Below are 14,258 nucleotides of genomic sequence, written 5' to 3' on the forward strand. Positions count from 1 at the left end.
AATTATTACGAATGTAATTAATCAAGTATTGTATATGAAAAGTCCAGTGTTTCTTAAGTTGCCAAGTATACTGTATATAGTGTAATTAATATAATATATACATTTTCAGTTAAGAAAAATGCCTTAAATGATATTTGCATGCTTTTGTGTATATCGAGGGTATCTGATCATTCTAAATTATATTCCTCTCGTCTTTGTTTTATTATTTTCATTTATATGTGTACATCGAAAATATCATTACTTTGTCTTCAAAACAATTTTCTTTGATTATGTATTTATATTAAGATATATATGTGCTCGCATGCATGTACTTATATCTGTTTATTGAATACATTTGCACATAAATATGTTCATATGCGTATTCATACATGTATATGTATGTGTTTTCTGTATGAGTAATGTTTTTATCATTAATAATATTAAGTGAGTGTATTGTGATCGAATTTTAAAAATAATATTAAAATATTACAATATTTGAATCGTCGAAGTATTAAGCAATATTGTAATTTTCAAAACTACGGTACTTATAAAAGTATAATAAAAATATTTTAATTGAAAATCGTAATTTTCATTTAATTTCATATTTATTAAAATAAATAAAAAATAGATTCTCTTGAAATTTAATGCCAAATTTAATGATTTAAAATTTCAACACTATATTACATTAAAAATGTATCATGTGTTACACAAGGGAAAACTATCTTATGAAATTGTATAAATAAAATGAACGTTAATAAATATGAAATTAATTTATAAATTAGAATTTGATATATTTATCATTATTTGCGTATTAATATGGAAATGGTACAATTATATACAATTCAGTACACAAATTTTTTTTTAATTGATAGATGCGAACTATTTACTTATTCTTTATTATGATGAAATTTTACTTTAAATGCTCAATAAAAATCATTTAAAAAGTACTTATTTATACAAACAGAGATGTTTCCAAATGTTCATTACAAAAAAAAATTACACAAAATCTTGACATAATCTCATAAAATTCGACTATGCTCAGCCAATGATCTCAGATGTTCTAGTGATAAATTGGTGACTCATAACCGCTTCCTTTTCCTTATCTTTGTTTTCCATACCTGAAATAATATAGACTGATTGCTTTTTGTAAGCCAGCAAGTGATAATCTACGGATATCGTATCTGTAAAATTTTTCATCTTCATCTGAAAAAAAAGATCAAAATGACTTTATTATCAATATAATAAATATTTTATTTACAAACATATAATATATTTTTTGTTTACTGTATTTTGAAGATTTATAATATTCAAAAGTAGTTTAAAATAAATATACTTCTTGGTAGATTTATTATAAACATGTTGTTGTATTGTAAATAAAATTTATTCATCCATATAATTAAAATTAAATTTGTTTTAAACAGGTTTTAAATAAAATTATAAATTTTTCATTCAATTTTCGTTAAATTAATAAGAATTAGTATTTTACATCGTAACATTACATAATATTTCTTTGACTGAAATAGATGATACGTAAAGTAAATGTTGTTCGAATAACAGCTTTTTACAAATAACATGAATCTTAAAATAATTAATTTATAAATTTCACTAAAAAAATATGAAAGAATATTTCTGTCGATATCAATTATAATATCATCAATGGAAAGTTTCTAATAACAAATAAGGACTATTAATTATCGTTTATATATAACCAATAAAAAATGAAACTTTTCGTAATAAAATAATACTGTATAAACTAAATATAAAACAATTCAAATAAAATATTAAATATTTCATTAATTCTATACCTTCTTACGATAAAGAACCAGCAGAATGACTAGACTACTGATAATGAAAGCACTTGCAGCAGCCAAAATAAGAATCGCCGATTGAAATATCGGAGTTTTAAGCTCCGTATATATCTCGCGCTGCTCTAAAGCAATAATCCGATTATGAACAGTGCTGGAAGTGATGCGATGTATAAAACGTGATGTTGCCGCATCAGCCAAGTAGCCAAGAATGTTCAACTTCTGCATGCGAGATAATTCTTCTAAGTGGAAAGCAACGTCCACTTTATTGGGACCCACAATCTCAAATGACAAAACTATTGACTCCTGACTAATATCTACTTGAACGCCATCCTTGAGATGTGTGCGCATATCTTCAAGAAAGTCTATAACTACTTTTACGAATAGAGGCTTATCCATATTTGATAGGAAACCACCTTGGAAGTGTAGTGTTACTTCAACAGCCTCAACCGGCGTTGCTACTATAATTAAATATTTGAAAATTCCTAGTTATTATTTAAATAATTAATTGAAAATTCAGTATCTTAAAAATATTATTGTTAATATTACTATTAATATTAAAAAATACTATTAATATTTAAAAAATCAGTACTGTTTAAATCTATTGTTGCATTATTCTCGCGATATTTTGTACAAAATAAACAAAATAAATAGTACTAATGAAATAATACTATAATTTTAATTTAACCAGATATAATTATTTGAATTTAAATAGCGAATCGTACAAAATATTATCTTTAATATTGTTTTTTGTTTTGATTAATATTTTAGGTTGAAATCCGTCATAATAAAGTCATTTGAACAAGAAACTAATTAAATATTTTTCTCAAAAAGAAAATGAGTATCCGAGAAAGATAAATAAAAACGATAACTATAACACGAAATAATGGATTATGATCTTGTAACAGTACTCACGGCAAATATTGGTCCCTTTGAGAAAAAGCTCGGAACCAACGAGTTGATTGCCAGCTTCGTCCACACACCAACAGGTCTCAGCTGCACATTGCGTCGGCTCAAAATGTCCGTACTTATCACATATTGCGGGTACAAAGCTACGTTTTGTCATACTTTGGCATCTGCTACCAAATACATTATTTAGCGATTTTCCATCGGTTGAAAGTCCAGTGTAAGCACCACTCATATAAGCTTTTATTCGAGTATCAATCTCTGTAGCCGAAACCATCTCGTCTCTACCTCGACGCGCCTGCCGAAAATTACACTTGGGCTCGTTGTGACATGTAAACGAGCCTTTAATTGGCTCACCTTTCTTATTTACGCACCAGCATATCTTTAAATATTCGTGACATTGGACTGGCTCCCATGCACCCGTGTTTGGATGACATCTAAAACATCAAACGTCACTCGTCAAACTTCTTGCTCCGTTGCATACCATGAAAGGTTAAAAAATAAGGATACTAAAAATAATACTAATAATAAAAAGGATACTTAAAATACGAACAGTTTAATTAATATAATAATATTAATAATATAATTAATTAAGAATATGTTGTTGAATTGAAGAGTTCATATTTGAAGTACGTATAACATTTTAGAAAAATTTAATTTACGATTAAACTTCTAATTGCTCTCAACTCCAATTTTTATGATAATTTAAATATATATAATATTTAAAATTAATATTGTTAATATAATTTTATATATTTTAATATTTATTCAAAGTTATTCAATATATATATATATAATTTATATTTCATCATATTTACAGATTATATTAAATTATAAAATTAATAAACTAATTTGTTTATATGTAATATTTATATTATGAACAGTGCTGGAAGTAATGCGATGTGTAAAAGGTGATGTTGCATCAGCCAAGTAGCCAAGAATGTTCATTAGTATTATATGTATTATAATCAAAATTAAAAATTTTCTGACTGAAAAGATTTCCTTCAAATAGAGAGAAAGAGAGAGAGAGAGAGAGTAAAAAAATAATTGAAATTAAAAGAATTTTCGTTATTTGAAGACTTATCATTCATTATAAAAATTAATAAATTTGCTATATGTTACCTAGTAATTTAATACATAATACATAGTATTATAAATAATTTTATCTTTTATTAGTTAATGCATATAAAATAAATTTAACCACTTTTATAATTTTTAAATAGTTATTTAAATGAAAAATTTAATGTTTCTGAATTAATAAAAAATGTTTAAAATATTTTTTTTTCGATTTTCATTACAAGATAGTATTTTACTCTTTACTTCAATGTTTTTTTTTTATTCTATTATAGAAGTAATTAAAATATTGTATTGTAGAAGTATGTAAATGTTGTATGAATATGAATTTTGTACTTTATTTATTTATAAGAAATTTATTATTATATAAAACCTATTGTTTATCTTATTTCTTGATCATTATTTATATGAAGTAATTGAGAAATGTATTATTAAATAACTTTAAGAGTATGACATAAATAGCACAAAATTTTCTTCTATTATCTAAGTAAAGAAATTTTATAGTAAGTAATAAGTCTATTATGAATTTTTTGAATTTGTAAAATGAATAATATAATTCGATTATGTGTAAATAATAATAAATATTTTATAGTTAATTAAATTGATTTTTCAATTTAAAAATTTCAAATTACAAATTAATAATTAAAAATGATGATGCTTTTATTAAATGTTTTCGATTTCTATTCATACATCTTGTATTGTGATATAATTAATAGAAAAATTATTAGAATAAAAAAAAAAACATTGAAGTAAAAAGTAAAATAATATCTTGTAATGAAAATCGAAAACAAAAATATTTTTAAACATTTTTTAATAATTCAAAAACATTAAATTTTACAGTAAATAATTTTACAGTAAAATTATTGACTTTAAGCAAAATAAAAATTGTAACATCCTAAGAATAGTTGTAAAAAAAAATTTAAATTAATAAAAATATAAATAATAAATTAGATTAATTATTGCTAGATCATTCTATCATTCTGTTATCTGTACATTGTCTTAATTTGATGAAAAAGCTTATTTGAATATTTTACACTATTATTTGAATGCTTATGCAAATAATTTATTTTCTCTACACAAATTTTTATGAAATCCAAAATTTACTATGTAGTAACATATATCATTACACCTTATAAATATTCATAATATCCTCTTCTTTCTCTTCTCTTTATATTCCTCTTTATCACTAAAATATTTGTCTTCCATTTTACTCTTTCTATTTTCGTCTTTTTGCCTTTATTTCCTTCTGTTATTATTCTTTTCCACACTACTTTAAATTGACGATCTACATAACTGCCATTCATTGCTTTTGTTCATATATTAAAATTCATCTTGAAAGAAACCGAATAAAACTAACCTAGGTAAAAATGAGGGTTGCTTGTACTTCTCGGTGGACTTGAGATTCCGTTCCCTCAGCTTCTCGCATTGTGATAATACACGGCAAACAGTATCACAAACGTATTTGCTAGAGAAGTCGTTGTATCCAATCCAGCAGTCTTCTTTCTTTTTACAACCGTTCAATTCTGTATCAAAATACCATCTATCGCTAGTGCTATTAAGAGAACAAGCAACTTTATGCGGCACCTCGAAGCAGACTTCTCGGGGTTTTGGACAACAAACAGCATATTCGTCCAAGGGCGAGAGCTCGCACTTATGAGTCGACGGGCAATTCTGACCATGAGGACCACAAGTCGCTGGACCGTCTTCCAAGATAAGTGGCGAGCCGTGAGGACAGGGATTGTCCTTCTTAGGTAAGCACATTGGCACCGGTGGGCAAGGTGGCACACTGCATGCAACTTCAACCATCCTTAAGACAAAATATTTATTACTCTTTATTTTTGAATTATTATTATTTTTATATTGAAAATATCGACACCCATTTGCAAAATAAAAATTACTGAATTATTAAATAATATTTTGCATAGGTTTTAAAAAGAAAAGATTATATTACTAAATAATTTTCAAACTTGTACTAATAACAATAAAAAAAATAATATTCGGAAATATAAGAAAGTATTACTTAATTAATCGGTCAAAATTGTTAAATAACCATAAATATAGTTAGTTCAGTAATTATTGAAAAGGTGCAATGTTCTAATGCTCTGATTCTACTACTTGTTATTATTATATACTAAATTCTCACCACTCCATAATCAACTTACTTTTTGATACTTATATTGCATAAACTTTCACAAAATAGAAAATATAAACAAGTAATAAATATACGAAACAATCATTTTCTAAATTATTAAATCTTTGAATATGTAACAAATTGATTTTAAATTATTTGAAAACTGTACTATTCATATTAATGAAGTAACATAATATAAAAATAATATAGATTTAATAATATTAATGAATAGACTTTTTAAACAAAACTGAATGCCATTTCAATTTATAAATTAAATTATGTATTAAAATTGTACAAACAAAATTACTACTAAATTAATTAATATTTCACAAGTATGATACATTTAAAATTATTAAATAATTTATTTAATAATTGTTATTTTTTCTTGTGTATTTATTTTAAGGTTAATTTATTTTTATTCATAACAAAAACAAATATAATTGTAAATTACTTAAATATTCTTTTATTAACTAAAATACAGCTTTATATTCATATAATTTGAATTTATGCAAACTATTCATAAAAATATGTGAAGGTTTTGTAAAAAAATTATTTAAAATAATTTCTGAATATAATTTTTATGCCTTTGAATAAGAAACCTTGTTATTATGTTATTCATTATATTTTATTTATATAAAATAAAGGAAACATTTGAAATACAAAACAAAATTTAGTTTAAAACTTTAATAAATAACAGTCAAATAACTACTGCATTTATGATGCAACTAGAGAATATTAAATATAAGGAGAAGAAAATCTGCTATTAATAGACATAATATTTTTTATTATGTTTTTAATCTTTTCTCATATTCGATCAGCTATCTAAATAAAGTAAATTAATAAAATAATACTTTGTTTGATTTGTATCACAATAAATTTATAATACGAAACTTTTTACCATTATATATTTTTATTAAATTGAAAAGATAAAATGTATATTATAAGTCAATTAAAACCTAAATAATTACAATAATTCATTTTTTATTACAATAATCGGTTCTTCCCTGCTCTTTTCTTTACCAATATTTCATTAATATATTTCAAAATACTAATTTAATTCTTAAACAATGTGGGAAATCTAAGGAATTTAACACTGTTTTCAATAACTAGAGTCAAATGTCTAAAACTACGTGGATGCGAATAATAAATTTTAACTTTATTTGCTCTTAATACATTTTTAAATCTAGTTAACGTGATATTGAAACATTATATTACAAACAAAATAATTTAGTTAGAGAGTTAGAAGCATAACGATAAAAGTCCATTATGTTACACGTACCTGCAAGCTTCATTTTCGCCACGACAGGTGATTGCCTTACAAGGATTACGACAGGCACAAGTCGGACATCCTGCATCCAGATCAAGCTCAAGCCCATCTGGACATTCTAAGTGACAGTCAACATAGGGGCATCGCTGAGGCGCCCCGCATTCTGGAGCCTGACCATGAGGCCGTCTTGTACCTGCGACCTCCCTGCCCTCCTTATCCACACACCAGCACACGAGCTCTTGACACTGGACTGGTTCGAACTGACCCGCAGTGTTACAACGTGGAATATAGCTGCGTCTCGCCGGCTCCCCAGATTCTCGGGCCCTATGTTCTGCAGCTGCCTTTGCGTGTTGACAGGCAGTTGCCATTACTGGGGAAATACATTGTGTTCCGCAGCCTGTAGATCAATATGAATCAAAGTTTATAAAAACTTAACTTGATCAATGAACAATATAGGATTAAGCTTATAATACTGAACCATTGATCAGCCGACTTTTCATTTCAAAGGAAAACACTCAATTCTCGTTTTGGAATTGCTAAGTGCCATTTGAAGCAATTTTCTGTTTTAATAAGATAATAAGATTGATTGATTTTATAATATAAATTATCGCTGGATATAAAGTATTTTTTAGTTATCCTTATATATTCCAAAATCTCACGACATTCAAAATCCCATACACCAGTTATAAATCGTATTTTGACATTTTTAAAGCAAAATTTCCATTCCGATGGATGAAATTATACTTTAAAAAATGTTATAGTGTCAAAACTTAAACGAAAATATAAGCTAAAAATAGAAATTAAAATTTTTTAATTATAGATAATTGAATGACTCGTAACATATTTTCTATAATACATTAACAAATAATACTTATAATATAAATATAATAAAATAATGATCCAATTATTAATAATTCTATTTATTTTTATATTAAATATTGGAAAACAGTTTTTTGATTACCATTATTTCAACTTTTTAAATTAACACAACTGTCTTCATACCTAAAATATGTTTGTTTTTATAAATTCAGTAAATAATAAATCACGAAATACTACTAAATACTCTTAAATACTATAAAATTAATATACTTATAAAGAAGTTTCTCTTCAAAATGATTTTAATAATTCTTGCTACCAACTATTATTCTATGCATTATATTTAGTAATCTTATTAATTAAATATAAAATGTTTTCGTATCACAATATAAAAATAATTTAAACATAAAAATTGTCAAAAAATATTAATTTATGTAACCATGTATTAAGAGTTTTCTATATAGCAATAAATTAACGCTGTATTTAATTAGTTTAATTATATTTTTCTTAATAAAGCTAAAATTATTTTTAGAATGATTTTTATAATTAAAATTATATTTTTATTTTTAAAATAGATATTTTTTGTTTGAATAGTTTTAAAAATATTTATTATTTTCTGTTACAATATTTCGAAATTCAACGATATATTCTACAAAATACTATATTTTTATATTCATAATTTTTTTAAAAATTTATCTATACATCTTTATTTAATTTTATATTTTTCATACAATTTTGTCTAATATGCATATTTAAATATATATGTTTTTTGATTATTTATTTAAGTCAATAACAATTATACATATATATATATATATATATATATATATATGTATACGTATTTATAAATTATTTGTCAACAATTTCGTCACTAAAACTGTGATAACTAATGAATAAATTAATAAAAGAAATTACAGCTCTGCTGTATTTAATAATATTAATAATACTCCTGCTTTAGTATAGATTATTTTTACTGGAATACGTTCAAGTCCTGTTACAGTGATTCGATAAATTGAATTTGAGAACATTAACATAATATAAATAACATAATATAAATGCAAAATAATTCCTTATTCGGTATTTCCAGTAAATATATTTTTTATTCCAAAATTCTTAATTTAATAAAAATAAATAATAAGAAATACAAGAAATAAACGACGAAGCAGAAAAGCTTGATTCATAATTCAATATCAGCCTGGTTACTTAAATATAAGTCTGATGGAATTGACACTCTCAATTCAAGATTAAATAATCCCAAGCTACATCAAATAGTGACCATCAAGTGAGTCAATATTTACCTGTGGAGCAGCACTTGTCGCCAGTGGGGCCTTCCTGATCATTATTGCAAAGAACTTCGCAACTGGAGGAACTAGGTATGAGGTAAGGACATTGACCGGGCCTAATGGCCAGGCAAGCTGGTACTGAAGGACAATACTGCTCTAGACCACAGTTTACATTGACAAGATTGCAGACTTCTCCAAGGTTGCATATCACATTCTGGCAAGGGTCTTGACATCGGCACTCACGGCAGCCTATCGCATCTGTTATAATTGACTTTATTTTTAGAATGTCAGTTGATAAAAAACAATCGAGTGAATGATTGTTCAAATTTTAATGGGAAATAAAAATTTGCTTTTAAAATTGATTCCGCTTGAGGTGAAATCCATCGTAAATTAATATAAATTAATAGATTTTTAAGAAATTTAATTAAAATAATCAACTAAATTAATTAATCATTTGAGATTAATTGAATTTGTTGATTTATCAAAATTATTTATTCTAAAATACTATTATCTCTATATATGAAAATAGTTTAAAATTAAAGTGTATCCATTAATTAAGTAGTTAATTTCAAATATTAAATTAATACCTAGTTGATATCCGTAATGGCAAGTGAGATTACACTTGAAGAGCTCACAATGGTTGAGGAGGTTGCGTACTGTAGTGCAATGAATTTTGCCTTTGGAGTGAACGTCAAATTTGAGAGGAACACCGTACTCATCTACACAAGTACAGTTATTGTCGTGACATTGAAGTGCCCGAAAACCGCCATTATCATCGCATTGAGGTGCAGGAATTGCCAGGTTCATACCTTTTCGAGTACCCTCCATTCTCTCACGAAAGTCTCGAAGGTATTCACACACTACAAATCGTTTAAGATGACTTATTATTTACAAATTTTAATTAATTATCTTAAAAATAACAATGTTTATTTATTATTTATTCTTATTTATTCACTTTTTTTAAATTGCTAATTAAATAATTATATTCTATATATATTACTATATTATATTACTATTACTATATATATATTACTGTATATATATTACTATATTTTTTTTATTTCTTTTATACGAATACATAAACTAATAAATTGACAAATTCATACTTATGATGTCCAAGCGATATCACAATTTGAGATTTATATATAGTAACAGACTATTGATAAAAAGAGATGTTAATAAACTCTTTATCATTATCTTGATACTTTTATAGTAATCAAATTTTAACCCCATTATACTGTTTCACTTTAAGTTATTACAAAGAATCATTTGATGTGATATCTAGGCATCATTTATCCCTCCTTCTCTCCTTTGATCATTTTATAAAATGCCCTATGCAGATTATAAACGATAAGGAAATCGTTATTTTTAAATATAAATTTTCTATTATCAATAAACAACATCAGTGATAAGTAGATTGTAATACCAAGACAATTTGTAATACCGTAGTTGTAAAGTATAAAAAAAACTATATCTAAAGTTTCACTTAATAGAGTAGTATTGGCACCGCAAATGCATGAGACATTTATCTTTCCTCCAAAGATCTTGGAATTGTTTAAAATAAAATTGTTTAATATCTGTACTCACTAGTGAACGGTTTCGAGAAAGGCGTTATGATAGAACAACAAATAGATTTATTGGCCTTAACTGCACTCGTGCATGTGTGATTTTGTGGGCAGGTCATATTGTTCGAGCAGATCACAACATTACCCTCCGAATCATTTAACGGTGAGCCGATAATACAAGGATTTTTAAGTATTTGTTTCGAGCGACATTCAGGTTTCATTGGACAGAGGAAGTCCGAGCAATTGTTCTCCAAGCGCAGTACACACTCTTCATCTGCTGGGCAAGAGTATCTATAAAGTACGATATACATCTGGATATTTAGCAATATTTTATTCAGTTAGAAAATTACTACTTATAAAGGAAAAAGTATTATTTTTATACTATTTAACGTTTACCTTAAAATCTTTGATGATTAAAATAATGCATATTCAAAATTCTATTCGTTACCAAAAATTTACTGTTGATGCCTCTTAGTATCAAACTTAAAAAATAAATCGATTAATACCATCACTAATTATTCCAAGAAAGTTTAAAATTTTCAATTTAATGATTATGTACATGATTTATAAGTTTAAGTACTATCAAAGAATTCTTATACTATTAAATAAAATATATTACGTGCAAATTTAGAATAAATATCGCATATACCATGCACAATAATTCGTTAATATAAAGACCTAATATTCCTTACGGAGGGAGATGACACTCCTCGTAGATTTTCTCAAGAAATTCTAAAAGATCAATTTCAAAGAAGAATATAAATAAAAAGCCTTCTAGCAATTCAACCTGCTAGACAAATAAAAAATTTATGTAATTTATATGTAATTTAGAAAGCTCAAGCAGCCATAAACGAATACAAGGAAATTGGATTGCTTAAGCGCGGGTCGTCCAGAACAATACCGAAATTCGGTAGGGGATACGTACCCTTGGCAGGGATCATCGCATTCACAAGTCGAGCAACCAGAAGCCTCAACTTTGAAGCCATACTGACAAACTTGAGCACATTGTTGGAACTTGCAGGACGAATTTATTGCAGACAGGGACCTTGCCTTGATTACCGTTAGTGGCTTGCAGTCCACTTTATTTGCTGGACCCATAGAATTGTTCAATTTCTTGCCTAACAGATCAACACACCAGCAAACAAGACCATTCCTAGAACACTGTCGGGACTCATACTCTCCATCTGCAACATTATTAAAAAGACTTACTTCATTCATATAATCTTATAAAATCATGTGATTTAATTTAAAAAACTTATGTATGGATCTATCTTGTAAACTTCTTTTGACATCATGTAAAACAATGTGAAAAATAAGACTATATATATATAACTAGAATTATTTTAAATAATCAAAGTAAACTAGTGAACCAAATTAAAAGTTAAACAGATTGTAAAATTTATAAATATACAACTGTTAGAGATTGCGAGAAAAAGTTATTGCCACAACTTCCCACGGTCGTTGGACACTCGAGACGGTCAATACATCTGGAAAACACCCGTGAAGTTAGCTTTTTTATTCTCACATATCTAAAAACGTGCTCATGATTTTCCGGTGCAGTTAAACGATAATATTGTTTACTGCCATGAAGACGTAGATTCTGAAAGAGTATCAGATATACGTAAAGTATCAAGTACAAACATTTCCTAAATTTTATTGCAATCCAAAACCCCGCACGTGCGACAACAAGCAATAGGCGTACGTGGGCACTCGGCTTCTTAAGACAATGATTGTTCTTAACTACGCCGCATTTTGTCGATTGCGTTAGAGAATCGACCACGCTCTAGAGGACCTTTCATCTAGCCACGTCCCAGAGCAGGGAGAAACGACCAATAATAAACCACTTATTCTTATTCACAGATAAGTCACGACTTATTCTCATGGAGGAGGACCAGAGAAAAAGTCGATCAGCTAAGTCTTGTAAACTATCTTTCTACGACTGTGATTCAATATCCAGTTAACTCTAGTCTCATCAAGCTCTGATAGCATATGTACTGAGATTCTTGTCATCTCAGCAAAGGGGACAAGAAACAACTTAAGAGCAGCACTTATTGGAAGGGAACTTCTCATCAAGCCTGTGGGGAGGAACTGGGATCATCACACTACAACTTCAAGTAAGTCCTTACCACTAGTGCTGATTTTTCACCTCGGGGTTTTCCTCTGAAAACGGACAGCAAGTAGTCCGACCACAGAAGCTTCCCGCGCATGCTCACTACGTACGACTAGCAATTCGCGCCATACAGTGGCACACATTTCCTCTAACCTCTATTTTAGGCACGTGCTCACTTATGCGGCCCATTATTCAGAGGCAACTGTAACACGTGTTATGTTACGACACAAACAAAAATTATAGTAATCGTTCAGAGCACAACAACGATCATATCCTCTCAAGCAGTAATATTCAATAGATTAAAACCTATTGTTCGGATTTAAAGGGTTAGCTTATGGCTCGAACTGCCAATTCAATAGTTCAGTGGATTAGTCTCTCGGCAGGATAATTTTTAAAGGAAATCAATAACGGACAAGGCTGAAAAATATAATATATTTATTTTAAAACAAGGTTTAATGAGTGTAAACAATTATAATAATATTGCACTGTTGTGTAGAAATAAATATTCTGTTGGATTATTCAAAAGATGTGTTCTTGTGATTTTTCTGCTATAAAGGCTTCTTTGGATATTGCTATGTTGCTTTGAGGTTATGTTGATATTATCAATGTCAGCTGATGTCAGTCAATCATGCTTGTGAGGTAGCATGAGAAGATGGTAGTTGAATCAAGTATGCTTGATTGATGAATAGCTATACTTGATGTGTTGTTAGATCTTAAATGGAATTTATTATGTAATCGATTATGTCTTTGATTATGTACAAGGGACAGCAGTAGAATCTAGTCACAGGAAAAAACAATTAGAAGTAATATTTCTAATTCGTGAAGGATTTAATAATCCGTATTTGTAGAGTCTATTAGTCGATCTGTGTTGGTCATGTGTAACCAATGTGTGTGAACCACAGTGACTCTTGCGTCAGCTGTTCAGGGCCTGCACGGCTCCGAAGTGTTCTTCGGACGAGCGCTAGTGTGCCCTGTTTGTGCTAGCGGGCCTGTAAGATGTCGAGGGATCAGTTCGAGAGAGCGTAAGTGTGCCCGATCGACAATAGCGAGAGATGTGACTTGTTTATTTATTAATACAAAGATGTACCTGGTGAACTGCAGGTTGGATGGATTCGATGCTGTGTATGTAATGTTTCCCTTGATTACAATTCCATTGGCTTCACTGTAATCACTTATTAAAGAACTGCCGATTATCTTTTCTATGCACGCGGGTACTCTTTACTATGCTGCCGAAAATGTGGCCACGCGGCGTCTTTACAGTATACTATGCACTGACCGGCAGTTACGCTTGATGGAGAGCGAAGTGAACTTTACGAGTGAGC

General features: G+C 28.0%; 2 protein-coding genes across 2 annotated transcripts in view; both read right to left on the reverse strand.

Moving 5' to 3' along the window:
- Nucleotides 1–963: 963 nt before the first annotated feature.
- Nucleotides 964–2,239, reverse strand: LOC105366830 (uncharacterized). Its single transcript, XM_011505405.1, has 2 exons — nucleotides 1,785–2,239; nucleotides 964–1,182 (listed from the first exon to the last, which is right to left on the reverse strand). Exons 1-2 carry the CDS (start codon nucleotides 2,181–2,183, stop codon nucleotides 1,018–1,020), a joined length of 564 nt encoding a protein of 187 aa, XP_011503707.1. The 5' UTR covers nucleotides 2,184–2,239; the 3' UTR covers nucleotides 964–1,017.
- Nucleotides 2,240–2,627: 388 nt separating this feature from the next.
- The window catches only part of LOC105367598 (thyroglobulin), a 21,125-nt gene continuing 9,494 nt past the window's right edge, over nucleotides 2,628–14,258 (reverse strand). The window contains exons 3-9 of the mRNA XM_011506365.1: nucleotides 11,752–12,010; nucleotides 10,843–11,117; nucleotides 9,849–10,121; nucleotides 9,277–9,519; nucleotides 7,175–7,559; nucleotides 5,122–5,571; nucleotides 2,628–3,127 (exon numbers count right to left, since the gene is read on the reverse strand). Coding sequence (XP_011504667.1) covers nucleotides 2,656–3,127; nucleotides 5,122–5,571; nucleotides 7,175–7,559; nucleotides 9,277–9,519; nucleotides 9,849–10,121; nucleotides 10,843–11,117; nucleotides 11,752–12,010 — 2,357 coding nt within the window. The 3' untranslated portion in view covers nucleotides 2,628–2,655. The remainder of the gene's footprint in view (nucleotides 3,128–5,121; nucleotides 5,572–7,174; nucleotides 7,560–9,276; nucleotides 9,520–9,848; nucleotides 10,122–10,842; nucleotides 11,118–11,751; nucleotides 12,011–14,258) is intronic.

Source organism: Ceratosolen solmsi, unplaced genomic scaffold (assembly GCF_000503995.2).
Source record: "Ceratosolen solmsi marchali unplaced genomic scaffold, CerSol_1.0 scaffold7, whole genome shotgun sequence".
Taxonomy (NCBI): domain Eukaryota; kingdom Metazoa; phylum Arthropoda; class Insecta; order Hymenoptera; family Agaonidae; genus Ceratosolen; species Ceratosolen solmsi.

Bases quoted from the DNA above. Each gene is read 5' to 3' on its own strand.
- LOC105366830 (XM_011505405.1), bottom strand. From the start codon at position 2,183: ATGGATAAGCCTCTATTCGTAAAAGTAGTTATAGACTTTCTTGAAGAT. The intron at 1,183-1,784 runs GTATAGAATTAA...CTTTTTTTTCAG, and splicing joins TGGTTCTTTATCGTAAGAAG to ATGAAGATGAAAAATTTTAC.